The sequence below is a fragment of the Xenopus laevis genome, chromosome 1L, assembly GCF_017654675.1.
Source record: "Xenopus laevis strain J_2021 chromosome 1L, Xenopus_laevis_v10.1, whole genome shotgun sequence".
In the NCBI taxonomy this organism is placed as follows: domain Eukaryota; kingdom Metazoa; phylum Chordata; class Amphibia; order Anura; family Pipidae; genus Xenopus; species Xenopus laevis.
In genome coordinates, this window is record NC_054371.1 from 174756335 (window position 1) to 174784003 (window position 27669).

Here is a 27669-nt window from a genome sequence, read left to right on the forward strand (position 1 = left end):
GCAGTCATCAGGTTGCTAGGGTCTAAATTACCCTAGCAACCATGCATTGATTTGAATAAGAGACTGGAATATGAATAGGAGAGGCCTAAATAAAAGGATCAGTAATAAAAAGTAACAATACATTTGTAGCCTTACAGAGCCTTTGTTTTTTTGAAGGGGTCAGCGACGCCCATTTGAAAGCTGCAAAGAGTCAGAAGAAAAAGGCAATTAACTATAAAAGTATAAAAAATAAATAATGAAAACCAATTCTTGATGTAGAATCTTGCCATGTTACTATGGTTCGAAGTGCAACAGACAATGTGCTGTTGGGCTAAATATCTGTAATATATAGCAAGCATAGCCCTGTATAGATAAGAAAACACTTTATTTCTTTTTTTTTTTGTTTATAAAAATAGTACACAAAATTAGCACAATGGTTTTATTTCACATTTTAAACATTATTTAGGGAACAGGTTTAGTCTTGCAGAGAGGGAGAAGTTTACATTCCCCCACACAAAATGAGAATATTACACTGTTAATCATTGTTAGTTCTGTCTGGGGTCACATTAACAGGAATATATCTCCTTATAGGTAGATGCTATTTGAAGATTGAATCCAGTTTCGGACTGGCCCACTGGGATACCACGAAAACTCCCTGTGGGCCCAGGTGTCAGTGGGCCCTCTTGCTTCTAACCATTTGGCATATATCATGGTCATTCACCTTTTTCTTTTTAGGAAAAAAGAGGCTTAATAATGGAACAATAGAGTATAGTAAGTAGATATAAAAGACTTGGAGAAAAAAGAGGTTAAGTGAGTAGAGAAGGAATAATAGTTTGGAAAGTGGGCCCACGGTCTAAGGATTTCTGGTGGGCCCCTGGCATCCCAGTCCGACACTGATTGAATCTAGACACTAATATTAAACCACAGCAGATGGATAATTTTTCCACCACATCCCTTTACCAATGAGTGTTGGTTAACTGGGTAAAACCAGTGACTTCTGAAATAAAACATTACTACTGTTTGGCAGAATAAGCCATCTATATATGAACTACAGTCAGAAGAACAAGTGGGTGCCTAAACTGTGCTCATTTGCCAGTGACCATGCATTTGTCTGAATACAGGAATGAAGAATGAACATGAAAGTTAGGTAAAAAATTTAAAAACATTAAATATCCATAAAAATCTGGCTTCACAGTTATTGCCTGCCTTCTGGTTGCCTGTGTCACTTGCAGTTTGACCCAACTAAAGAAAAAAGAAACAACTTACTTTGAATACTTATTATTTTTTTAGTGGCTGCGTATCATTCTCAGAATCTACCACCCTGTCCTGGTACAGTGCTTAGTACAAAGGAAAAAAACAACATCCTTCAAATGAATGATGTAATAATGTGTACACACAAAAATTTTTTTCTTTCTAAATCATAGGTTTTAATTTCTTTTTCTTGGCTTTCATTACAGGAGGCAGAGAAATCTTGAAGGCAGTTCTAGGGAAAGAAAAAAAACATACAAATTAACAAATAAAGAAAAACTGATTTAAAAGAACAGTTGAGTGTAAAAATAAAAACTGGGTAAATAGATATAGTTAATTAGACAAAAATGTAATGTATAAAGACTGGAGTGACTGGATGTCTAACATAATAGCCAGAACACTACTTCCTGCTTTGCAGCTCTCTTGGTTTCCACTGATTGGTTACCAGGCAATAACCAATCAGACTAATGCACCTATAATCTAAAACACTGACTTAATAAGAGCATGGCCATGCTTATTGCTTATATACGACTTTACCTCTTACTGCACTGTGTAATATGTTAGAACACATTGGGGAGAAAGGGGGGCACCTAATAAATTGGCACCCCCAGTGAATTTGCGTTTCATTGCCCTATAGACAATATGGTAATTATTTCACATCTATACCATTTTCTAGAAGATCAAAGGATACAAAGTCACTGATAAGAATGGTGAGAAATACGCCACATTATCCAGTGGCCCCAATTGCAGGCAACCCAACATTCTCTCCAGGCCTCCATGCTCACTCCTTTGCCTGGCGGTTTTCCAACAACTTGACGAGGTTGGGTAATTTGCTTACGGTTAGGGGTCCCCTAACGCTTTCCAGCCTGAAGGAACGTTACAACCTCCCTGACGTGGAACATTTTAGGGCAACCCAACTACTACATTGGGCAAGGGAGGCTTGCACCCTGAGAGTTCCTGACTCAGCTAACCAGACCTATTTTGAGCGTTGGTGCACCAACAATACCATAACCCTGCGCACTATTTCACTATTATACCGAAATATGGTGTCACCGGTTAATCTGCTTGACCTGTCATATATCAAAGCATGGCAAAAGGAACTAGGTGTCACCATACCTGAGGATGATTGGCTGAAAGCCTGGGATAATTTGAATCATAGTTCCCTTAATACTATAACCGGATACAAGGTGCTTTTCAGATGGTACTTGACCCCTGCTAGACTAGCTAAAATCCATCATAGCTCTAGCAACCAATGCTTCCGCGGCTGTTCATCCCCGGGGACTATGACCCACATCTGGTGGACCTGCCCGAGAGTTGTCAGGTTTTGGGTTAGGGTCTATAACCTTATCTTCTCGGTTTTACACTTGAATTTGCCGAAGGACCCCCAGGTAGCCTTGCTTGGGGTACCTCCTAAGGGGACCCCAAAGATTAAACTGAAACTACTAAACCACATATTCTTGGCTGCCAGACAATCTATTGCCAAAGCTTGGAAATCTCCTGCTATTAATTTTTCTCAGTTTAAGAATAAAATAGACTGGATTTACATGAATGAAAGGCTAACTGGTCTAGCTTCCGAGAATTCCCAAAGGACCTTGAAAATTTGGCAACCATGGGTATTATATAGATTTAGTGGGTCCCTCCCACCTATCCCGCTGTAGACGTAACACCTAAGGTCTCTTCTCTATCCCTCAACATGTAGAGATGTCTTACTGAGTCAATTACCAGATGTGACACCCACTGTTAGTACCTCACGTATGTTTGACCACTCTTTATTCTTTGCTTTTTTTTTTATTTTCATTTTCATTTTATTTGTATTGTTATTTCCCTGCTTAGTTCACAGAACACTTTATTCTGAATTTTTGAATTACTGTTTATGTAAACAATACTAATCTGTCTAACAGCATTTTTGTTCTGGGGACTACTTATGTGTCGGTTGTTACGTGATTCACATTTACAGTCTCCTTGGGTACGTACTCGGTGTCAGTTCCCCTAGCTCCTACTGTACCTTGACACTTATTTTGGCAAGCTATGGGGTACCCCTGGCTCTCACAGAACACTAGTTTGAATGATAGTTCTATTGGCACTATGGAACTACTTTTTTTACAACTGGGACACCCCGAGTCTTGTGATATTGTTCTATTTGTTACCTATATTGACCTCACAGCTGTGATATGTCTTTTTTGAGCTATGTACACTATAACGTTTCTATGCTTGTTTACATTCTGCAACTATTCTGCTGTATGACAAAATTCCATAAATAAAAATATTTAAAAAAAAAAAAAAAAGAATGGTGAGAAATATGCATTACTTACTCACAAGTGGTGCAGATAGGACTAAAGTTACAGAATACTGAAAGAATGAAAATACACAGCTGTTAGGCATACCGGCAAAATTAAGGAAAATACAGAGTAATATGAATTCATTTTCCTGCAAAAAGCTAAGACATTAAATCCTCATACTAATTCAGTCTATTGTGGATTAGTGTAGACACAGTAATAATACCTTTTCATGTTTTTAGTGTTTCGTAGCTGTGACAAAAACATCTACGGCAAAACGCTGACAAATCTCCTTATCTGACATAGCATTAAACAGGAAGAGATATATACACAGTTATCTGTCTCTGCCACTCACTTTGCTGTAGGAAATAATTACAATTTCATGCGGTCACACACATACCATATCTGCATTCTTTTATGTGTTACAGACTGCATTGCTGTACAGGCATTTAGCTTTTCTTGAAGCCTTGTTAGTTTTATGTTGCCAAAGCTTTAGTCATACTGCTCTGATATGATGTTGGGAAAAAAACATATCAATGCAGCCTAGCGATGGCAATTATAAATGACTTCAGTAAAGAAGGTTTAGCCAAACAACACAGGTCAGTGTAGCGGGGATCTCCCCTGCACGTTTATTTCGTCAAATGATGTAACGTTTCGGGGGCGTGCCCCTTCATCAGACATGCAGATTCACTCTCAAATAGTGTTTAAAAACCCTAGGTGATTTACATAATTGACACAATAATTCAATTTATAAGTGAAAAGTTGAGCAAAATACATAGTGAACAGTAATACTGCGTGAGCAATTATGACCTTATAAGCACTATAAAACCGCTTAATAAAAATTTAGAAAACATTAAAAATTCTCTAAGAAAAATTGTATTTATATGAAAAAATCAGTGGCCAATTATGGTAGTGTTAGTCCCAATTTCCAAATGATAAAAGTCCTCTTTTATACAGGCCCATCCTTGCTGTAAAAATTCAGAAGTTGTGCAAAAATTGTGCAAAAAACGCTTGTATAATTAAATACATAATTTTAAAGAAGAAGGTCCATAAACCTAATACATAGGGAAAAACATAAATACCATTGTATATACTGAACAAAAACATTATTGCGGAATAAATGAGTCCATTATAAAAGACTATCTTACCCTATCCGTAAGCTGTCCCTGGATAGTGGGTTGTTCAATGCAAATTATCTATAAAAAATCAAGAGTTAGTGCATCAAACTGGAAACATTTAATGTAACATATCAAAAAAACACTAACTAGGAGAGTTAAAAATTGGATACATTCCAAAAGCACTTATAGGTTGGATACATTTTAAGCTACAAATAGCAGTTCATATTATACTCCTCATTTAACCCACGTGGATATTTAGTTTGCAGTTGCCAAATCCAAAAGCATTCCTTTTGTAATAATTTTCTTTTTATTTCTCTCTCATTTTTTCCATATATTTTATCCAAAATTTGCCATCTTAACTGGGCTACCCCGTGTCCATTTTCCTGGAAGTGGCGTGCCAAAGTGGTTTCTTTTTTCTTATCTTTCCCTGTTTTATCCTTATATTCCTCTTTAGGGGGCTTATAGTTACGTATGACCGATTTATGCTCGTTTAGTCTAGTTTTCATATTTCTACTTGTCTGTCCTATGTAGGCCAGCCCGCATGGGCATTTAATGCAGTATATAATATTGGTACTATCACATGTATGGAATCCTTTTATTTTATGTTTAGTACCTTTAAGTGGATGTTGTACCACCTCTCCTTGTATAATACCATTTCCTACAAGGAAATGTTCCATTGACCTCATTGCATGTGATAGTATTTTCTTTTTGATCTTTTTGTTTAGGTTTTATTCGATCTCCTATCGATTTTCCCCTTTTGTATGAAAATAGGGGAGACTGAAAAAATATTTTACCATATTTTGGGTCAGCTTTTAATATTCCCCAATGTTTGAGAATTATTTTACGCACTTGTCTAGCGTTAGTGTCATACGAGGAAATAAAAGGTATTCTATTTTGTGCCAACTTGTTTCTGTCCTTCTTTATTAAGGTAGCCTGTCTTGTTGTATTAAATACCTCTTTGGTTATATCTAACAATTTTGTTTCATCGTAACCTCTATCTGCAAACTTTTTATCATTTGGGACGATTCTCCTTCGAACAGATCATCATTGGAGGTGATTCTCCGCACTCTAGTTAATTGACTACGTGGTAACCCTTTAAGTAAGGCCGGAGGATGGAAACTATCGGCTTTAAGTAGGGTGTTTCTATCGGTAGGTTTTTTATACAAAGATGTGACAAATTTACCCTCAGAGTGTCACATTTACATCCAAAAAATGCAGTGTGTTTGGATGATATTCCATAGTGAATTTGATGGACCCATGAACCCTATTGAGGTGATCTAGGAATTTAAGTAACTTATCTTTACTGCCACACCAGATAAAAAACGTGTCGTCCACATAGCGCATATAGTGTCGAATATAGCCACCAAATTCAGTATTGGCCAAAATATATGTATTCTCGAAAAAATCCATGAACACATTAGCGTATGTGGGCGCCATGTTTTCCCCCATTGCACAACCTTGCAGTTGTAGAAAGAATTCGTTTTCAAATTTAAAATAATTTTTTGATAACACCATTTCGAGGAGTGTACACAAAAAACTAATTTTGTGATTGGGACAATTTGTGCGAGATAATAAGGACCTGACACATTCCACCCCCTCGTCGGTAGGGATGGATGTGTACAGATCCTTAACATCCAAGGAACAGAGCAAAAATTCACCAGCTGGCAGCGTTATACTTTTCAGATTATTTAAAAAATCAGTAGTATCCGATAAACAGTATTTTAGACGAGCTCTAACCTCCTGTAGTTGAGTGTCAACGTAAATTGCTAGAGGTTGTAGAATAGACCCAATGTTTGATACTATAGGCCTGCCAGGTGGAGTTTTCAAATCTTTGTGAATTTTTGGTAAAAAATATATATACGGTACAGTAGGATATTCACAATTTAGCAGATTAGACATTTCATCAGTAATAATCCCTTCCATAACTGCAGCATTCAAGTATATATTTATCTCTTTTTGGAAAACGTCAGTGGGATCTGCTGTTAGTTTTTTATAATTAACTTCATTGTACAACTGTCTCTGTGCCTCTTGGATGTAATCGCACTTGTTAAGGATAACCGTTGCTCCCCCTTTGTCCGCTCTGGTAATGATGATGGATTCATTTTGCTCCAAAGTAGTAAGAGCACATTTTTCTTGTTTAGTAATATTATTAGGAGGCATATTGTAAGATTTGCCCCTAATTTTATTTTTTTCAAAATGTTGTTCCATATCCATCATTACCAGCATTTCATAACTTTCTATGTTAGGGAAAATTCCAGGGGGGTTAAAGTTACTTTTTTTACCCAGTTTATTTTTTAAACTCATCAAGACCTCATCTTTTTTAGGAATACCCTCTTTATCTGAAAAAAACGCTTTTAATTTAAGTGATCTTATAAACCTGAAGAAATCCTTAGTGAATTCAAACTGAGAGTTAGTACATACGGGAACAAAATTTAACCCTTTGTTAAGCACAGAAAGTTCAGCCTCATTTAAGGTGCAGGTAGACAAGTTAATAACATTGTTTACCTCCGTTTCCTTTGTCCCTTGTATTGTCCGACATATGGAGTGCCGGGTGGATTTCCTTGTTCTTTTCTTTTTGCCCTGGTGGAGTATGGGCCCCCTCCTAAAAAAGCCGGTACAGTGGTTGATGAATCTTGCGAAGATGTTACTGAGGTATTCTCTGTGCCGCTGGAGACAGGTGTACTTTGCTGAAATCTTTGGCCATCCCTTCTTTTGTACTGTACTCTCTTTGAATCTTTCCAATGATATACTTCTCCTCTCTCGTAATCCCGCGTGTCCCTCCGAAATTTGCGTAGTTTTGTCTGCAAGATTTCCTGTTGTAGCTTTTCTATCTTTTGATCCAATTCTTTGAGTGCAGAGCCGTCGTCCGCTGTTGATTTGGCCTTGTAATCTTCCTCCACACTGTGGATGCGCTGATTGATGTCCTTCAATGCGGTCTGCAGCTGCTGAATCGTCAGCGTGATGAGATCTAAGCTGCACCGATTCAATATGCCTTGCCATTTAAGTAGAAACTCCCGATCTTCCTGGAACAGAACTGGGGTAAGCCGTACACGCAGACCACGAGGAATCCGCTGTATTTTAGCATACTCTGTAAGAGAAGAGGAGTGTAAAGACCACGAGGTTTCCCGGCGTCTTAATTGTTCCAATTGCAGCTTAGATCTCATCACGCTGACGATTCAGCAGCTGCAGACCGCATTGAAGGATATCAATCAGCGCATCCACAGTGTGGAGGAAGATTACAAGGCCAAATCAACAGCGGACGACGGCTCAAAAGATAGAAGAATTGGATCAAAAGATAGAAAAGCTACAACAGGAAATCTTGCAGACAAAACTACGCAAATTTCGGAGGGACACGCGGGATTACGAGAGAGGAGAAGTATATCATTGGAAAGATTCAAAGAGAGTACAGTACAAAAGAAGGGATGGCCAAAGATTTCAGCAAAGTACACCTGTCTCCAGCGGCACAGAGAATACCTCAGTAACATCTTCGCAAGATTCATAAACCACTGTACCGGCTTTTTTAGGAGGGGGCCCATACTCCACCAGGGCAAAAAGAAAAGAACAAGGAAATCCACCCGGCACTCCATATGTCGGACAATACAAGGGACAAAGGAAACGGAGGTAAACAATGTTATTAACTTGTCTACCTGCACCTTAAATGAGGCTGAACTTTCTGTGCTTAACAAAGGGTTAAATTTTGTTCCCGTATGTACTAACTCTCAGTTTGAATTCACTAAGGATTTCTTCAGGTTTATAAGATCACTTAAATTAAAAGCGTTTTTTTCAGATAAAGAGGGTATTCCTAAAAAAGATGAGGTCTTGATGAGTTTAAAAAATAAACTGGGTAAAAAAAGTAACTTTAACCCCCCTGGAATTTTCCCTAACATAGAAAGTTATGAAATGCTGGTAATGATGGATATGGAACAACATTTTGAAAAAAATAAAATTAGGGGCAAATCTTACAATATGCCTCCTAATAATATTACTAAACAAGAAAAATGTGCTCTTACTACTTTGGAGCAAAATGAATCCATCATCATTACCAGAGCGGACAAAGGGGGAGCAACGGTTATCCTTAACAAGTGCGATTACATCCAAGAGGCACAGAGACAGTTGTACAATGAAGTTAATTATAAAAAACTAACAGCAGATCCCACTGACGTTTTCCAAAAAGAGATAAATATATACTTGAATGCTGCAGTTATGGAAGGGATTATTACTGATGAAATGTCTAATCTGCTAAATTGTGAATATCCTACTGTACCGTATATATATTTTTTACCAAAAATTCACAAAGATTTAAAAACTCCACCTGGCAGGCCTATAGTATCAAACATTGGGTCTATTCTACAACCTCTAGCAATTTACGTTGACACTCAACTACAGGAGGTTAGAGCTCGTCTAAAATACTGTTTATCGGATACTACTGATTTTTTAAATAATCTGAAAAGTATAACGCTGCCAGCTGGTGAATTTTTGCTCTGTTCCTTGGATGTTAAGGATCTGTACACATCCATCCCTACCGACGAGGGGGTGGAATGTGTCATGTCCTTATTATCTCGCACAAATTGTCCCAATCACAAAATTAGTTTTTTGTGTACACTCCTCGAAATGGTGTTATCAAAAAATTATTTTAAATTTGAAAACGAATTCTTTCTACAACTGCAAGGTTGTGCAACGGGGGAAAACATGGCGCCCACATACGCTAATGTGTTCATGGATTTTTTCGAGAATACATATATTTTGGCCAATACTGAATTTGGTGGCTATATTCGACACTATATGCGCTATGTGGACGACACGTTTTTTATCTGGTGTGGCAGTAAAGATAAGTTACTTAAATTCCTAGATCACCTCAATAGGGTTCATGGGTCCATCAAATTCACTATGGAATATCATCCAAACACACTGCATTTTTTGGATGTAAATGTGACACTCTGAGGGTAAATTTGTCACATCTTTGTATAAAAAACCTACCGATAGAAACACCCTACTTAAAGCCGATAGTTTCCATCCTCCGGCCTTACTTAAAGGGTTACCACGTAGTCAATTAACTAGAGTGCGGAGAATCACCTCCAATGATGATCTGTTCGAAGGAGAATCGTCCCAAATGATAAAAAAGTTTGCAGATAGAGGTTACGATGAAACAAAATTGTTAGATATAACCAAAGAGGTATTTAATACAACAAGACAGGCTACCTTAATAAAGAAGGACAGAAACAAGTTGGCACAAAATAGAATACCTTTTATTTCCTCGTATGACACTAACGCTAGACAAGTGCGTAAAATAATTCTCAAACATTGGGGAATATTAAAAGCTGACCCAAAATATGGTAAAATATTTTTTCAGTCTCCCCTATTTTCATACAAAAGGGGAAAATCGATAGGAGATCGAATAAAACCTAAACAAAAAGATCAAAAAGAAAATACTATCACATGCAATGAGGTCAATGGAACATTTCCTTGTAGGAAATGCAGCCATTGCAATGGTATTATACAAGGAGAGGTGGTACAACATCCACTTAAAGGTACTAAACATAAAATAAAAGGATTCCATACATGTGATAGTACCAATATTATATACTGCATTAAATGCCCATGCGGGCTGGCCTACATAGGACAGACAAGTAGAAATATGAAAACTAGACTAAACGAGCATAAATCGGTCATACGTAACTATAAGCCCCCTAAAGAGGAATATAAGGATAAAACAGGGAAAGATAAGAAAAAAGAAACCACTTTGGCACGCCACTTCCAGGAAAATGGACACGGGGTAGCCCAGTTAAGATGGCAAATTTTGGATAAAATATATGGAAAAAATGAGAGAGAAATAAAAAGAAAATTATTACAAAAGGAATGCTTTTGGATTTGGCAACTGCAAACTAAATATCCACGTGGGTTAAATGAGGAGTATAATATGAACTGCTATTTGTAGCTTAAAATGTATCCAACCTATAAGTGCTTTTGGAATGTATCCAATTTTTAACTCTCCTAGTTAGTGTTTTTTTGATATGTTACATTAAATGTTTCCAGTTTGATGCACTAACTCTTGATTTTTTATAGATAATTTGCATTGAACAACCCACTATCCAGGGGCAGCTTACGGATAGGGTAAGATAGTCTTTTATAATGGACTCATTTATTCCGCAATAATGTTTTTGTTCAGTATATACAATGGTATTTATGTTTTTCCCTATGTATTAGGTTTATGGATCTTCTTCTTTAAAATTATGTATTTAATTATAAAAGCGTTTTTTGCACAATTTTTGCACAACTTCTGCATTTTTACAGCAAGGATGGGCCTGTATAAAAGAGGACTTTTATCACTTGGAAATTGGGACTAACACTACCATAATTGGCCACTGATTTTTTCATATAAATACAATTTTTCTTAGAGAATTTTTAATGTTTTCTAAATTTTTATTAAGCGGTTTTATAGTGCTTATAAGGTCATAATTGCTCACGCAGTATTACTGTTCACTATGTATTTTGCTCAACTTTTCACTTACAAATTGAATTATTGTGTCAATTATGTAAATCACCTAGGGTTTTTAAACACTGTTTGAGAGTGAATCTGCATGTCTGATGAAGGGGCACGCCCCCGAAACGTTACATCATTTGACGAAATAAACGTGCAGGGGAGATCCCCGCTACACTGACCTGTGTTGTTTGGCTAAACCTTCTTTACTGAATTCGTTGGGAGAGGCGCCGACCCCTCCAGCCAGCACCGGGCAATTATCCTCAGGAGAGACTCAGGGGAAATTAGGTAATTGTGTTGCTAATTATAAATGACTTCCATTACTATCTTCACCACCAAATTATCCCTAATAAACACATTCCCCTTCATTACGTTTAACAATGCAGAAATGTGTACCTTTATAAAGAAAACACCAAGGTAAATAGTGGCATCTTTGGGTTTTAAAGTAACAAGATCCCTAGTTTAAATACAGATTGTATTGCCAATAAAATCTAGCAAATATTCATTGTTCTAAATGGATAGACACTGCACTGTGTGCCCCCAAAATTCTTACTTGATAGGCATACAGAGCACACATATCCAATTTCAATAAGGTTTCGATGACAAAAGCATGCAGCTCTGTAATCAACATGAATAGGAGGAAGTAGATTGAGGTGGGACCTCTGATCTGGATCAGGAAGAAACACCCACTGTAACAGAAAACACCATCCACAAATAGTTCAGTTTAAAATATAGATTAAGCATTTATAAAAAAAAGAAAAAAAAAAAAAAGTTTGGTTAAAGAATCAAAGTAGATTTTGTAATTTTTTAAATAATATTTGGCAAACACTAAAAGTACACTATGGACAGATTTATCAAAATGTGAGATTAGAGCTCACTGCAAAAAAAATATCAAAATATCTCTTGGGAATTAATAGAATTTATTTTTGTGGGGAGTTCTAATCTAACCAGGGCCGCCATTAGAAATCACGGGGCCCCGTACAACAAAATTTTTGGGGCCCCCTGGGCCCCGCCCACACTGACGACCAAGCTCCACCCCATATGCCGCCCACTCCACATCACAGTTAAAAGACCACACGGACATCAGCGCTAAAAAAGTAACCCCCCCCCACACAAGTTATAAAAAAAATTTTTGGGGCCCCCTGGGCCCCGCCCACACTGACGACCAAGCTCCACCCCATATGCCGCCCACTCCACATCACAGTTAAAAGACCACACGGACATCAGCGCTAAAAAAGTAACCCCCCCCACACAAGTTATAAAAAGCTATTGATGGTCAGGGCCCCCTTATAAAAAATTGGGGCCCAAAAAAAAAAAAATGTAAAAAAAAAAAGTTTTTTTAAAAAAACATTGGTGGCAGGGGCCCCCTTATAAGTTAAATAAAACTTGGGGCCCCAACAAAAAAAATGTAAAAAAAAACAAACAAAAAAACATAGGTGGCAGGGGACCCCTTATAAGTTAAAAACAAATTGGGGCCCGAAAAAAAATTTTTTTAAAAGAAAAAGTTTTTTGAAAAAAAAAAAAGTGTCAGGGGCCCCCTTACAAGTTAAAAAAAATTGGGGACCCAAAAAAAATAAAAAAGTTTTTTTGAAAAAAAAAAAAAAGTGGCAGGGGCCCCCTTACAAGTTAAAAAAAATTGGGGCCCAAAAATTTTTCTTTAAAAAAAAAAAAAACCATTGGTGGCAAGGGGCCCCTTACAAGTTGGTGGCAGGGGCCTATAGAATATTAAAATAATACATTGGTGGCCAGGGGATTAAAAAAAAAAAATACACAAACTGGTGTTCAGTAGAATTGAACTCATGGCTTCAGTACTTCAACTTCGCCTCCTTTCGTGACTTCGGGTCTTTGCGCCGTTTCAGGACTTTGGCTTCGGCTGTTTTCGTGACTTCGGGTCTTTTCGGCGCTTCGTGACTTCGGGTCTTTTCAGCGCTTCGGGACTTCGGCTTTTTCCGTGACTTCGGGTCTTTTCGGCACATCGGCTTCGGCTTTTCGGCACTTCCGCATTCGGCAACGCAGAGGGAGGACGTACGGCTCGGGCGCTCGTAAGGGGGGCCCGGAACTTGAAAAAATGCAGCGCAGCCGGGCCCCCCTTCATGCCCGGGCCCGGTACGCTTGTCCCCCCTGTCCCCCCCTGATGGCGGCCCTGAATCTAACATTTTCATAAATCCGCCCCTAAGACTACAAAGTAGTATTAAAGGGTTTTCTATAGAAGAAAATGTGTAGGGTCTCACCAACAAGTACTGCAACAAAGAGTTGGCATGTGGTATCTTTAGATAAATTCCTCCAGTAATGTCACAAGCCTATAAAAATAGAGAATAAGAATACGTTAACATAGTTATGAACTTCAACTGTGTCCTATTTCACCAGCTGCTGGGATTCATTTTACTTTACCTTTTTGGAATAGAATTTTCTTGCAAGAAAAAGATTAAATAGAAACTAAACCTAAGAAATGAGCCGATATATATTTACTCTTGGTGCTTCACTGAGCACTGTAGCAATTTACATTTATTTATGGTTTCTGAATAGTAGACTAATAACAGGCTTTCAACTTAACAGCTCTCTTTGAACAACAATGTGTCTGTGCCCCTGTCTATGTACACTTCAGGGCCTATTTATTATGCTGTGCTAAACACCCATGATGTTGCCCATAGAAACCAAACAGATCTTTGCTTTTGTTTTCTAACTTGTAGATGACTGTTAAAATCTAATTGCTGATTGGTTGCTATGGGCAACATCACCCCATGATGTTTTTCTCTAATGTTTTACACAGCATGATAAATAGGCCCCTTCTTGTATAGTCATTTAACCATAAGATTGCTGAGAAAGTAGTTGAGCAAAAAGCAGTCTAAAACTGGTATTATCTCAGAATCATCTTAAAATAGAAAGTGAATGTGCATAAACTGCATAAGTGCTCATTGAAGCAAGTAAGTTTACATCAATTCATTATTTGGGTTTAGCTCATATTTAACACATAGGGGGTTATTTAATAAAATCCAAGTTAATCTCATTGTTTCAATAAAAACGCTTGACCAAACTTCCATCCCTGATTTTGGCTTATTTATTCATAAAATAACTCCATTTAATTGGATCGATAAAAAACCTGAATTGTACGAGTTTTCCAGGATTTTTTATGGAAACACTTGATTTTTTTGAGTTTTACTCTGAAAACACCAAAATGGTCGGATTTTCGAGCTAAACCCAGCGCAGACCACAATAACTTCAAATTGAGCTAAGGCCTCCTCCCATTGAATTATACAGAACTCGAAGGGTCTGAGATGGCGGATTTTCGGATTTGTTTTGTTTTTTGCAGCATCGGAGAATAATAAATCACAAAAAATTTAAGTTTTGTAAATAATCCCCTTAAAGTAGTTATTCAAATTGTGGCATTTTCGAATATTCATATTGATTTTTACAACAATGGCACATGTGGATGACTACTGCATGTATAAAGAACCATTGCATTTAACATTTTAGTTATTTTAGCATACAAAAGAAAGCATTTTATACCTGCTGTAGAAGTCCAGAATCAGTGTCTAAAACACAGGCATCTATGAGAATGCTCTGAAAAACAACAACAACCAAATGTAATGAACAACATCCTACAGCAGTTACCAGCACTGAAATGACAAGAGGTAAATACCTGCTTCTGAGCTGCAAATATTACATTCATAAAATTCATATACTGCAACGCACTGTCTTCCGCAGCCTTGATTACCTAAGATGTAGAATCAATCCAAAGAACATTAAGCCACCTTTAATAGAAACTGATCATCTAGGAATCTAAAATGTTGCTACACAAAGAAAGCAATTCTGTGTTCTTACCAAAATCCTGGACTTCACTTCCTGTCCTGCTGCAAATTGGAGGAACAAAACAAAAACTTTACTTTCAACGAAGGAAAAATTGTATTGTATAATACCAATCATAGAAATCAAAATATACAAGTAATCAAGTAATTAGAACGGCAAGCAGCAGATATGTTATAGGTTTTTCAGGCCACTAGTCTATGCCCTGTGAGCTCCCTTGGTACATTCCGATTGTAAAACAATGCACAACCCCTTTAATGCATGCTCTCATGAGTACAGACGCAGTGGATGGAAAGTACAATTAACATCTGTATTGAACAAATGCTGGAATGCAGCAAAATCTGCTGTTTGTTGAAACGTATGTTAATCCACCCAAATGTATTGTCATTGCAGACAATAACAGGTCTGGGAATGAGATTTTTCTTTAAAGGTAGCGGGGCAGACGGGCAGATTCGGGGAGATTTAGTTGCCTGGCGACTAATCACCTCTTTTGAGTGGCGACAATCTCCCCAAACTGCCTTCCGTCTGCTTGAATGAAGAATCGCCTGCGCTAATGCACTTGCGGCACTTTAATTTCCGGTCGCCCGAAGTTGCCTCACGAGGAAACTTCGGGCGACTTCGGAAATTGAAGTGCCGCGAGTGCACTAGAGCAGGAGATTCTTCATTCAAGCAGACGGAAGGCAGTTCGGGGAGATTGTCGCCACGCAGAAGAGGCGACTAGTCGCCAGGTGACTAAATCTCCCCGAATCTGCCGGTCTGCCCCAACCCTAAAGGAAAACTATACCTACATATATATATAAAACCCTGTTTCATGTAATTATACCATTTTCATAATAATAATATACTTTTTTTAGTATTTTGTACCATTGGGTAATCATAAATAGAAAATTGACATTTTAAAAAAGAAAGGCCGTCCCCTGGGATCCTATGATTCACAGTGCACACAAACAAACCATACATGTTAGGTCACATGAGCCAATTAACAGTTAAAGATTCTTTGATATGCCACTTAATTTGTTATAAACTGTTGCTTAAGTATTCATTTTGGGGGTATAGTTTTCTTTTACAGAAAAAAAGTAGGTGTGTTATTTCTTCCACATTACTGTCCTGCATTTGTATATTTCATTATTAGTCAAATGTAATAATAATAATGTGCAAAAATAATTAAATGAACCTATACACAGTATGGCGGCATAAACATACCTTTTGTATCTTTGGCTATTTTGTTAATATCTAGAGAAAGTCTGTGATCAGGAAAATATACAGTATAATGAATCGTTGAGAGGGAATCATAAAATTAGAATATTGTTACAATCTCTACTTGCACCCAGACAAACAGATGAGAGAAACTGCTTCAATCTGTTCCAGGAGTCAAAGGGCACTTTTTCCTCCTGCCTATACAGCATATAGAGAAAGCACTTTCAAAATGTTTACATGTTTTAGGCTGTATTTTTTTATGAGAATAAAATGGATAAGTTTCTAATGAGAATAAAAAGGATCAGTTTTTAAAAATGGTGAGGTAGTTAACATGCAAAGTAATATACATTCCTCCCACACTTGTGTCACTTAAAGGATACAACAGAGTGCTTTTGCCAAGGATCCTGCTAGCACTGTCTCTGTTTTCTGTCCATGTATTTGCCCTGCTGTATTGACAAGAGAAAGATGTTAAAGTCATATTTAAGAAATGAGGGTAAGATTCCCGTTTCTAGCCTATTTGGGCAAATTCAATACATATTTCAAAGTGTCAGTTTCTCTGCAGCCATTTATAAATTATATACTAGGTATTGACAGTAGATCACACTGCAGATAACTAAAACTAAGGGCAAGTGGCACAGCACAGAATGATTTGCTCAGTGAGCATATTTGCCCTGCGCATGTTCATAAAGCTGGGAAAGATTGGTGCGCTTAACATGCAAACATAATTGCTCATTTTTATTTGCGACGTGAATGTTCTTAAAAAGATTTTTGGAAATTGCAAACTGAAATTACCGACAATGCTATATTTGCACACAACGACCTCACACAGTGGCTCACACAAACACCCATCCATTTGCAAATATTTCTGTGCAATGCGAATTTGCAAAAAAAAAAGGAAAGACGGACACAGCAGTGCAATATTCAAGTGTTTAGGAAAAACAAAACATGGACAATACTACAATTTGAGAATAAATGTGTGTTGTGCAAACTTTATAAATGACCCCCAATGGTTACTAGTAAAGTAGCACTGGATCTGCCCACAACTGACAATTAGAAACACATAATTCAGTTATAAATGATTGCTTATATGGGAGATAAAAGCTCTTGGGTACTTCCAGTCACTGCTTTGAAATAAAGAACACAATGATACTATTTATTTGACTTAATTTCACTAAATTCCCCAATCAATGGATAACTAATTCAGTGTTGTAAAAGTCCTAGTTACTTCTAAAGGCTGAATAGTTCCCAGTTTCTTACTTTTGGTCATGAGTTCCTTAATATCCTCTGCAATCATTTCATTCGCTGCTGTCAGTAATTCATATTTCCCATCTTTGCTTCCAGATGCGTTAGATTCAAGGATGGAGGCTTCTGCACAAAGGTCACCACATTTCCAGCGCTTTCCCGGGAACAGGAGTCGGCTGTGGAGAAGTCAAACAAATATCAAGCGTCTAATGTGTTTTTCCATGTAACAAGTCATATCTATATCAACTAGAATGTACATAGCTTTGATTTTGAAACAGACATCCATCAACTATATATAGATTATCTTTACAAAAAAAGGAATAAGTTCAGTTTGTTACATTATCAGGAATGGAATAATTTTGCTAAAAAGCAGATGCACAGATACTGCAGTATACTAAAGAATCAAACTTCAGGTGTTCAACTACCCTAGGCTGGAAGTTCCACTGAGGCAGGGACTAATATGAATGATGTATAATATCTGCAGAACATGTTGGCACTACATAAATTAAGGATAATATTTGGAGTGGGGGGGTCCAACAATGCGTTTACAGGTGCAAAGAACCGCAAAGTACTGACTTGACAATAAGCAGCCAACACTGAATCGAATTATCAGTAAACACACAACACTGTTCTAGTGTGTTGCAAGGCTTCTGATTTCATGGCATCTAGTAAACCTTCATACATACCCAAGATGATCAGAGTAAAAAAAAAGAGAGATCCTTGGTAGGGGTACGACTCTGTAAGTAATTTAGATGTACATGTGGTAAGGTTATTCCTAATGCGATTGTATTGTAATAGCTTGTATTAAAGGGTGTGCATTTTAACACTAGTTTGTCACTATACCTATATAAACCCTAGTGATGCTATTCTTTTGTAATTGATGTACCCCCCCCCCCCGCTCACTGAATGCCTCAGCTATTTCATAATCTATCTGTCTGTGGGAGATGGCATCAGCCATTGGTGTTACTATCTGGGAGCAGGATCTTGTTCCTCAATCCCATTTCTGCCCCCTCATGAACTTATATCTAGCGCTGGTGCAATAGGAATGGGGCTTGCAGGTTTGGGTGGTGGTGTAAAGGGGGCCATGTGCAAAAATAATAAAAAGACAAAGGCTGCAAAAGTGCAATTTATTCAACAAATGACGTCTCAGGATCCACAAGCCCTTTATCAAATGAGAAAAAGCCTGTTAAGCTGACTTTGTCCTCATCTCCTCTTCTGTCATTTTTGCCCTTAGTGGACTTTTAAGCTCATTTGGGCAGGACCCTCTTAAGCTCTTGTATTAGTTATGGATTGTTTTTGTATGTTTTCTTGTACATTTAAAGGTGCTTTTCAGTATGACTGATTGATTAGAGACGGATATTCTGAGACAATTTGTAATTGGTTGTCATTTTTTATTATTTAAGGTTTTTAAGTTATTTAGCTTTTTATTCAGCAGCTCTTCAATTTTCCTTATAAACAATCTGGTAGCTAGGGTCCAACTTACCCTAGCAACCATGCATTCATTTGAAAAAAAGACTGGAATATGAATAGGAGAGGACCTTACTAGAAAGATGAGAAATACAAATTAGCAATAACAATACATTTGTAGCCTCACAGAGCAGTTGCTTTTAAGATGGGGTCAGCAACGCCCGTTTGAAAGCTGGAAAGAGTCAGAAGAAAAAAGAAGAAATAATTATAAAACTAAAAAAAATAAATAATGAAAACCAATGGAAACGTTGCTAAGAATTGGCCATTCTATTATATACTAAAAGTTTGTTTAACGGTGAACCACCCCTTTAATGTAAGCACTCATTTATTGTACAATGCTATGGAATATGTTGGCATTTTATAGATACATGTTCATAATTTCATGCTAGGAGGGGGAAGATTGAAGAATAGTGGGGAGCAGTGGTACAGTTTTCACAGCTTAAAAAAAGTTGCTGGTGCTATTTCTTCAAATATGGATTTAAAGGCAAATATGCAAAGAAGGAAATGTCTAGTCACAAGCTTCAGCTTCATATTATATTTTCTTAGGCAAAAAATATAAATTAACCTTTTTTTCCCTTTCAACTATTATATAACACAGTTTTACCTCTCTTGAATGTGACTGGCAATAACAGCAAGCTTGTTATTACGACCCATAAACAGATGGGAATTCCCCATCACCATTACTGCATCGATGCATTTTGGAAGTGTTACCTGCCAAAAATCAAACAAATTAAAATGGTTATACAAGTCTTCATATTAACAGAAGGCTTTGCTTTTTAAAGGATAAGTAAACCTTTAAAATATGTTAATGTAAAATTGATGAGAGTGCTGTTCTAATCATTTTTGCAATTTACATGCATTATTTATTTTTTTAATTCCAAGATATTAAGGGATACATGTACTGTTAATATGAATATTTTTTTTTTCAACAGCACCACCTGCTGATCAGTTTTCGACCATGAAATAGTCGAAGAATGTTCTTCTGTTTGGGAGAGTAATCTGAGGTTTCTAATTTATTTCCTAACCAGAAGAACATCAGAGCAGCCCTCTTTCTTTCCCCTGACAATTTTATCCTTTAAAGGAACAGTTCAGTGTTGAAATAAAAACTGGGTAAATAGATAAGCTGCACAAAATAAAAATTGTTTCTAATATAGTTAGTTAACTATATAATCTATAAAGGCTGAAGTGACTGGATGTCTAACATAATAGCCAGAATACTGCTTCCTTCTTTTACGCTCTCTAACTCTGAGTTAGTCAGCGACTTTAAGGGGGGGGGGGCAATGGGACATAACTGTTCCAAGAGAGGAAGTAGTGCTCTGGCTATTATCTTACACATCCAGTCACTCCAGCCTTTATACATTACATTTTTGGCTAACTAACTATATTAGAAACATTTTTTATTTTGCATAGTCTATTTACCCAGTTTTTATTTTTACACTGAACATTTCCTTTAAACTTCACACAGATTTGCATTAGTCTAATGTGACTGAATCACATAATGAGTTGGGTGTAATTTGAAGGCAACACAAAAGAATCTGATCAGACAGAAGTTCATACAAACAGATTTGCACTGTGACTTGCACGTTGATTTCCAAGCAATTCCATTATAGGGGTTGTTCACATCCAAACAACTAGCAGTTTTCAGATAGATCACCAGAAATAACGACTTTTCCCAATTACTTTCTATTTTCTATGTGTGGCAGTTTTCAAATATTGAAGTGTAAAGTGTCATTTTTCACCTTCTAAAGCAGCTCTGGTAGGGGGGTCGCCGACCCTGTAAACTGTTCTAAATTGATACATTTAGTTGATACATTTCTTATCTTTGTCCCTGCTGAGCAGAATCTCTGGGTTTCATTACAGGCAGCTGTTAGAATTGATACAATAGTTGCTAATATTCCAGAGATGCTGCTAAGAAATGTATCAAATAAATGTTGCAAACTTGTAGCAGTTTAGAGTCTGCGCCTGAATTAGAGCTGCTAGACTGAAACACCAGAGACACGAACATTCAACTTTAAATTTAGATTTTGGAAAAACACTAAAGAATAACTAATGGAAAGTAATTGAAAAAAAGTCTTTATTTCTGGGGAATAAGCTAAAAACAACTGATATGAAAAACATGTTTGGAAGGTGAACAACCCCTTTGAGGTAAACAGGGATTGGTTTGTGATCATATTGATCTGAGGTTGCTGGAACACTGTGAGACATTTGCAGTTGGATGGATTGTTGTTCATGGAGCATGAGACCACCAAAATAAATTATTTGTAGTGTGTTTGTGTGGCTAGTAAGACCAACTTCTAGCTGTACAACTAGCCTTCCAGAACCACTTTTAAAATGCAATGTGCCTAATGTATTTAGCTATTTGTCTTTACCTCTGAATGATTGAGTGCCTGCTGACCCCACCAGATGGGATTCACATCAACAACAATGACCAACAGATTTACTTCATCATCTGCAGAAAAAAAACAAATTATTGAGATGCGAGATGCCTATTCCATTATATTATAAGCTGCCAGCATTATTAAAGAGGCAGTATATCCCTTTGATTATTGCTTTATTATTGCTTTTATATAATCGTTATTATTTTTTTTGGCATTTCTTGAACTAAACAGGGAAACTGAATCTATTCTGTGTTTCATTCTTGCAGCTCTCCAGTTTGCAATTTCACCTATCTAGTTGCTAGGGTCCACATTGCCCTAGCAACCATGCACCAATATAAATAACAGACTGGAATATGAATAGGAGTGGTTCTGACTAGAAAGAATAGTAATAAAAACTGACAATAACAACACATGTGTAGCCTTACATCAGTTGTTGTTTAGATGGGGTCAGTGACCACCATTTGAAAGCTGGAGAGAGTCAAAGGAAGAAGGAAAATCATTCAAAAACTACAAAAAGCAAAACCAGAACCACCCCATGAATGTGTCACTGAGAAGTAGAAGGGGTCTTGTCCACCTGCCACCAGGAGGCATTTCTACTGCTACCCAGGAGAAGGATTCTGTACAAACCGGAAGTTAGAAGGATAAACCAGTATCTGTATCTGGAGGTAGTTTATTAACTCCTCACAGTGCGCACAAGGATTGGCAGTTAGTGTTCTGAAGTTCCCCAACTCCAAGTCTCACAGATTTCCGGGTGGCTCCCCCACAGCCGAACCATCATAAGAACCCTAGCACCCCGGTAACTCACCAGAAGCCATAGCAACTCTCCCTCTCACAATGAAACAGCCATTGTACTGTCGCACTCGGATGACGTCTGCCATGTCAGGGCGTCTTCTTTCTGCTCGCCATGCTGACATTAACCCTGTCCTTGCCAGAGGGTAGCGAGCCGGCGTGGAGAAGCTTTGGGGTTGCAGTCCAGACAGTGTAGCAGCGACTTTCCTTTCCAACCTAGGAGGGTGCAGACAGAGCCATGAATGAAGAAGGTGAGGAGGACTGCTGTCCGGGGCCCCACCACTTATACACAGGCCGAGCGCTCACGTAGGTGATGTTCAGGCCAAATTACATGTAATCCAGTGTGATGAAATCATCTCCAGCTGCCATTGACTCTACCAACATGCTAGTGCTGGTGGCAGAAGCTCCAGAGAAGAAGGCCTGACAAGCTGACACACTGGAGATATCCCAAATATATCATCTATAATATAAGGCCCAGCTAGTGGAACCAACTGGCATGGACTGAATGAGCCCTTATATTGTACTATAGCTCTCATACCCCTCTTGTCATTAATAACTATAGCATACAGTCGATAAATTATAACATGAAATGGCCATTCTTAGTGTAGCATTTACCTTTGGTACCCTAGCTACCTGTGTGTGGAAGGTAGGAAAATAGAAACGAGCAGTAGAAATAAAAGGGAAGGTGATGAAAGAACACTCTGAGGAAGGGTATTTTGGCTATATTTTTGACTATGTAGCCCCTTGAACAAACACGAATGTAATGTAATTTTAATTTTTTTACCCAATAAGGCAAAGTATAGGCACAGGCATGACATAAGGGAATTTATTGCTTTTTTACCATTATCATTAGGGATGCACCGAATCCACTATTTGGGATTTGACCGAATCCTTAGTGAAAGATTCGGCCGAATCCTTGGTGAAAGATTCGGCCCAATACCGAACTGAATCAGAATCCTAATAAGCATATGCAAATTAGGGGCAGGAAAGGAAAAAGTGGAAAAAATTCTTCTTTTTTGATGAAAAGTCACGTGATTTCCCTTCCTACACCTAATTAAATATGCAAATTCGGATTGGGTTCGGCAGGCACAAGGATTCGGCCAAATCCTGCTGAAAAAGGTCGAATCCTGGATTTGGTGCATCCCTAATTATTATACAGTAACGCATAGTAGCCCTACTCTTCATTGATCTGGTGCTGTTCGAGCAATGGAACCTATGGATGTTTAATTGGTTGATTTAGTGGCTGCAGTGTTGCAAAACTGAAGTTGTGTCTGTGAATTTCTGCCATGCTGCTGAACCCCTTTTCATGGTTAAGGAGACATAGTTTTATTTGTAAACACAATTGTCTTAAACATGAAGAACTGTGGCTTGTGTGTTCTGCAGGGGTGTTTCTACATACCCAGTGCACATGCACAGTACTACTCATTCACAGCCAAGTCTGTAAATAGAAATTTCAATTCTAAATAGAGACCTGTAAAATAATGTGCATTATTTAAGGTATATTTGGAAAGAACAACTCAAGTGGCAGTAATTTCTGCAGAACCTACCCCTGCCGAGTGTATTTTTTTTAAACAAGAGGAACAATGACCCAGGGTTCCAGACTATGAATTAGTATCATATTGGCTACCCCTAATGATTTTGAGTTTCCTTATCCTGGAAGAAAAAGAAACGTGTAATTATGACTTTAACTGGTTTGTAGCATTTTATTAATTTAACTTTCTCTGTCGCTCTGTCCTGTGTTTACATTTTATCCCATGTAGAAATTTTACAATATTTCAAATGTCAACTGCAAGAGGACACCAATGTTGCTACTGCTGTTGCTGCAATCAGAACCCTGCTAGAGTTTCTGAAGAGGGATACAGGTAAGGTAATCTTTAGGAAAACAGTTGTATTTCCAGAAACATAAAGTAATAAATAAGAGATGCAACATTTGTGCATGCTGTGTACCGATATAATTTATGACAGCTAGCACAGTGATGCATGCATTGCACACCTGAGGCCTGGAGCCATGTATGTATGTGTTGGAAATACAAGAAAAGGAGTGCTGCTCCGAACATTGAAAGTAAGTGGTGGAGATTGAGGTGCTTCATCTTACAGGCTGCTTAAAGGGATTCTGTCATAGGAAAACAGTTTTTTTTTTACAAAAGATAACAGCTCCCTGATATATGTTACATTGAGTAGGAGAAACCAGGTCTGGACTGGGAGTCAAAATAGGCCCTGGCATTTCAACTGCACAGAGGTCTAAACAGCCCCCACCAGCCCAATAAATAGTGACTGTCTATCAGTAATGAGTAACAGTTGCATAATAATATATGTACTCCTACTTTGCAGGTGAAACCATACAAGGTCTGATTGGAAGTTTAAAAGATGCCATTGGCATCCTGTCTAAAGTGGATTCATCAGTTTCTGTTTCTTCTGGTGGCGAATTGTTTTTGAGATTCATAACACTTACTTCTGAATTGGAGCATTCTGTAAGTCACATGTGTATGAACATGTTCTTTTGTTTTTTATTTCACCTCTTTAGCATCTGTGGGAGGGGGCTGGCTGTGGGGCTCTAATGACTTTGTCTAGCTGTTAGAGAAAGTTCTTTTTTTCTTTTCCCTCAGAATTATGACAAGTGCAAAAAAATGATGAGTGAAAGAGGAGAACTTTTCCTTAAGAGGATCTCCATGTCCAGGAACAAGATCACAATGCTTTGCTGTCCATTTATAAAAGATGGAGCTGTAAGTAAGAGAAGATTATTTATATTCATCCAGCAAGTTACCAGATGTTTGCCTGCAGTGTTTCCTGATGGAAGTAATGACCTCAAGCCAACTGAAAAAAATGTCTCTAAAGAAAGTCTATGGGAAATTAGTGGTTAAGATACACCTGCCAAATGAAAATGAAAAATGTCTGTAAAATGAAAATGTCTGTAAATAACAACATTGGAGAGTAATGAGAGCTTTGCAGATAAACATAGCTGTGTTTTTTGGTGCTTAATTGCCTTGATGCAACTTAGGCAGAGGGAGAGAATATTAAAATTGCTGATGGCCTGTACATCAAAAATAGTGATGTAAATTAGTATCATGTAGTAAGGCCAGGGATGTGTAGGTTAGGGGCTATCTAGCAATGAAAGGCAAGTCCTTCTATAACACTGCATGCTTGGGAAACAGCACAGTGTTGCTGTCCTGTAATACAAAAGTATCCAATTCAACCTTAATTTTAGTTGCCCTCGGATGGGCTTTAGAAAATATTATATATAATTTATTTGTTTTATTTCTGTGTTTGTTACCTATGCAACATTCAATATTGTACTGGTATTCTAGTCTGAAATCTCTGTCTGTCTTTAATGCTTTTCAGAAAATATTAACACATGCTTACTCTAAAGTGGTCCTGAAAGTCCTGGAAGAGGCTGCTGCAAGTAAGAATTTTAGTGTCTACATAACAGAATCACAGCCAGATCTCTCAGGGTAAGTAGGAGTACACATCTTTCAAACATTGCCTAGACCTGTTGACATGCAAATAATACCAAGAAATATGGGTAAAACTGTGGGCCAGTGTTTTCTCTGTTACTGTACCCTTAAATATGTCAAACATTACCAGATGATTTGAAATATGTGAGTTGCTGGGCTGTACTGATTGTGAAGACTGCATCAGCAGGGTCTGTAACTGTTAAACCTCAAGGTGCGCAGATAGAGAAAGTTCCACTCATTTGTCTAGAATTCCTACACTATATTCTACTTTCACCTGTTAAGTGTAGTACCTGGTGCCACATCTATCACTTTGCTGACTCCTGATCCCACCCATCCCCCCATTTTGTGTCCCATACTCCCTTTCTTATTTTAGATGGTAAGCTCTAATGACCAAGGCTATGTCTATGTGTTTTACATGTCATTTTGATGTTTGATATATAAACCCTTCTATTGTACAGCACAGAATATGTTGGTGCTTTATAAATGTGTTTTATTAATAATCTCATAACCTTATCAGGTACCAGAGTAAGCCCTGCAGTAATCATTAGATGTGGCATTTTGTCTATGACCTCTGTGTATTTTTTTTTTTTTATTATTTAGAAAAATCATGGCAGATGCTTTGAGGAAACGGAATGTTCCAGTAACACTGATCCTGGATGCTGCTGTTGGGTATGTTTAAAATTGGAAGTACCTGAATGAATGGATGCATGTGAAAATAACATTGGCCTAAATCGGCTTTTTTTGTGCAGGTATATCATGGAGAAAGTGGACCTGGTTATCGTAGGGGCTGAAGGAGTAGTAGAGAGTGGTGGAGTCATTAACAAGGTAATATTCTACAACTGAGCTCAATTACTATGGCAGGAGAATTTTTTTTCTTCATCTTAAAATCTAAAAATAATGACCAGTCATAACATGATTAATAAACTGATGGCCAAAGGCTTTATTGATTATAGCATGTTTGTAGAGAATAAAGGACAACTAAAGCTGCTCATAAATATTGCATAAACTGCTGCAGCTAAGTCACACCACAGCTTCATGTACTGATATTACAAGCAATTGTTTAAAGAACTGACTACTTTGGACTTTTAGTTACTTTGAAATTCAGTTGGCCTATAAGTAGGCATGTAAGTAAAGTTAATATAATGTAACTACATTACTCTGGTTTTATGGTTTTCATTATAGATCGGCACAAATCAAATGGCTTTATGTGCAAAGGCTCAAAATAAGCCTTTTTATGTTGTGGCAGAAAGTTTTAAGTTTGTTCGACTCTTCCCTCTCAACCAGCAAGATGTTCCAGACAAGTTTAAGGTGATTTTTTCATAATACTCATAATACCAAGGGTGCTGAAACTTAGATTAGAATTTAGCATCACATTGAAATTAATCTTAAAATATTCAGACAGGCAGAGTTCATGCCAAAGGATATCTTTCTATGTCACATTGCAATTGTGTCAGTTCTAGGGATACTAACACTGTTTTTTCTATTAGTACAAAGCAGACACACAGCAGCAGAACAAGGACCTTCTGGAGGAGCATCCATGGATTGACTACACCTCCCCCTCCCTGATTACCCTGCTTTTCACAGACTTAGGGGTTTTAACCCCATCTGCTATTAGTGATGAACTCATCAAACTGTATTTGTAATTTTATAAGCACTATTAAACTGCTAAAACACAAGCCTATGTTGTTGTTTATCATTGGTTCTAGCTTTAACCAGTAATTAAATAGTATACAGTTACAGTATACATATAAATACCTTTTGCAAAAAAAAATCAGAACAATAAATATAACTTTACCTCCCACACTATAAACAAGGTAATGAGTTCTGTATAAACATCCATATTTTGCAGCCTTTTATGACCAGGCAGAACAGGAAGTTGCAAAGTAGTTTAATTTTCTTGTCTAGTGCAATAAACAAGTATAGATATTTCTTAATCTAAAGAATAGGCAAAAGGTATGTTTAGTGCAAGCCCTATTCATTCAACATATGTTGAAAATGGGGAAACACTTAGGATTGTATTTATAAAAAAAAATTAAATTGAATTTTAACGATTTCCTAGTTTAATTTCACAGTTTTGGCCATAAAAACCTCGAAAATTAGAATTTTCACCTTGACCCTTGACAAATCTGGCCCCAAGTGTAGAAAGTAAAGCTTTGCTTAACCACATAAAGAAACAGCATAATTATCTGGGTATCGCTGTAACTTTACAACAACGCACTAAACAGCTATTTTGTGAAACCA

The 27669-nt window shown here is 37.4% G+C and overlaps 2 protein-coding genes across 6 annotated transcripts; one reads left to right on the forward strand and one right to left on the reverse strand.

Annotated features, from left to right (window-relative positions):
- Window positions 1-347: 347 nt before the first annotated feature.
- On the reverse strand, window positions 348-22122 carry gtf2h3.L (general transcription factor IIH subunit 3 L homeolog). 5 transcript variants are annotated; one of them, XM_018262772.2, is made up of 13 exons: window positions 21993-22122; window positions 21179-21258; window positions 19414-19520; window positions 17358-17518; window positions 16481-16546; window positions 16107-16136; window positions 14922-14947; window positions 14740-14814; window positions 14607-14660; window positions 13331-13399; window positions 11653-11788; window positions 3540-3576; window positions 348-1462 (listed from the first exon to the last, which is right to left on the reverse strand). In XM_018262772.2, the coding sequence occupies exons 1-13, from the start codon at window positions 22099-22101 to the stop codon at window positions 1393-1395; spliced, it is 1020 nt and encodes a 339-aa protein (XP_018118261.1). In that variant the 5' UTR covers window positions 22102-22122; the 3' UTR covers window positions 348-1392. The 5 variants fall into 5 exon arrangements, with proteins under 5 accessions (XP_018118261.1, XP_018118252.1, XP_018118269.1 ...); XM_018262763.2 differs by having other exon boundaries at window positions 14922-14950; XM_018262780.2 differs by lacking the exon at window positions 21993-22122 and adding an exon at window positions 21815-21951 and having other exon boundaries at window positions 14922-14950.
- Window positions 22115-27104, forward strand: eif2b1.L (eukaryotic translation initiation factor 2B subunit alpha L homeolog). Its single transcript, NM_001091131.1, is given in 9 exon segments — window positions 22115-22227; window positions 23737-23838; window positions 24308-24447; window positions 24583-24699; window positions 25316-25425; window positions 26029-26097; window positions 26178-26253; window positions 26611-26736; window positions 26916-27104. Coding segments are annotated over 9 exon segments (909 nt in total). The 5' UTR covers window positions 22115-22214; the 3' UTR covers window positions 27072-27104.
- The last annotated feature ends 565 nt before the right edge of the window (window positions 27105-27669 follow it).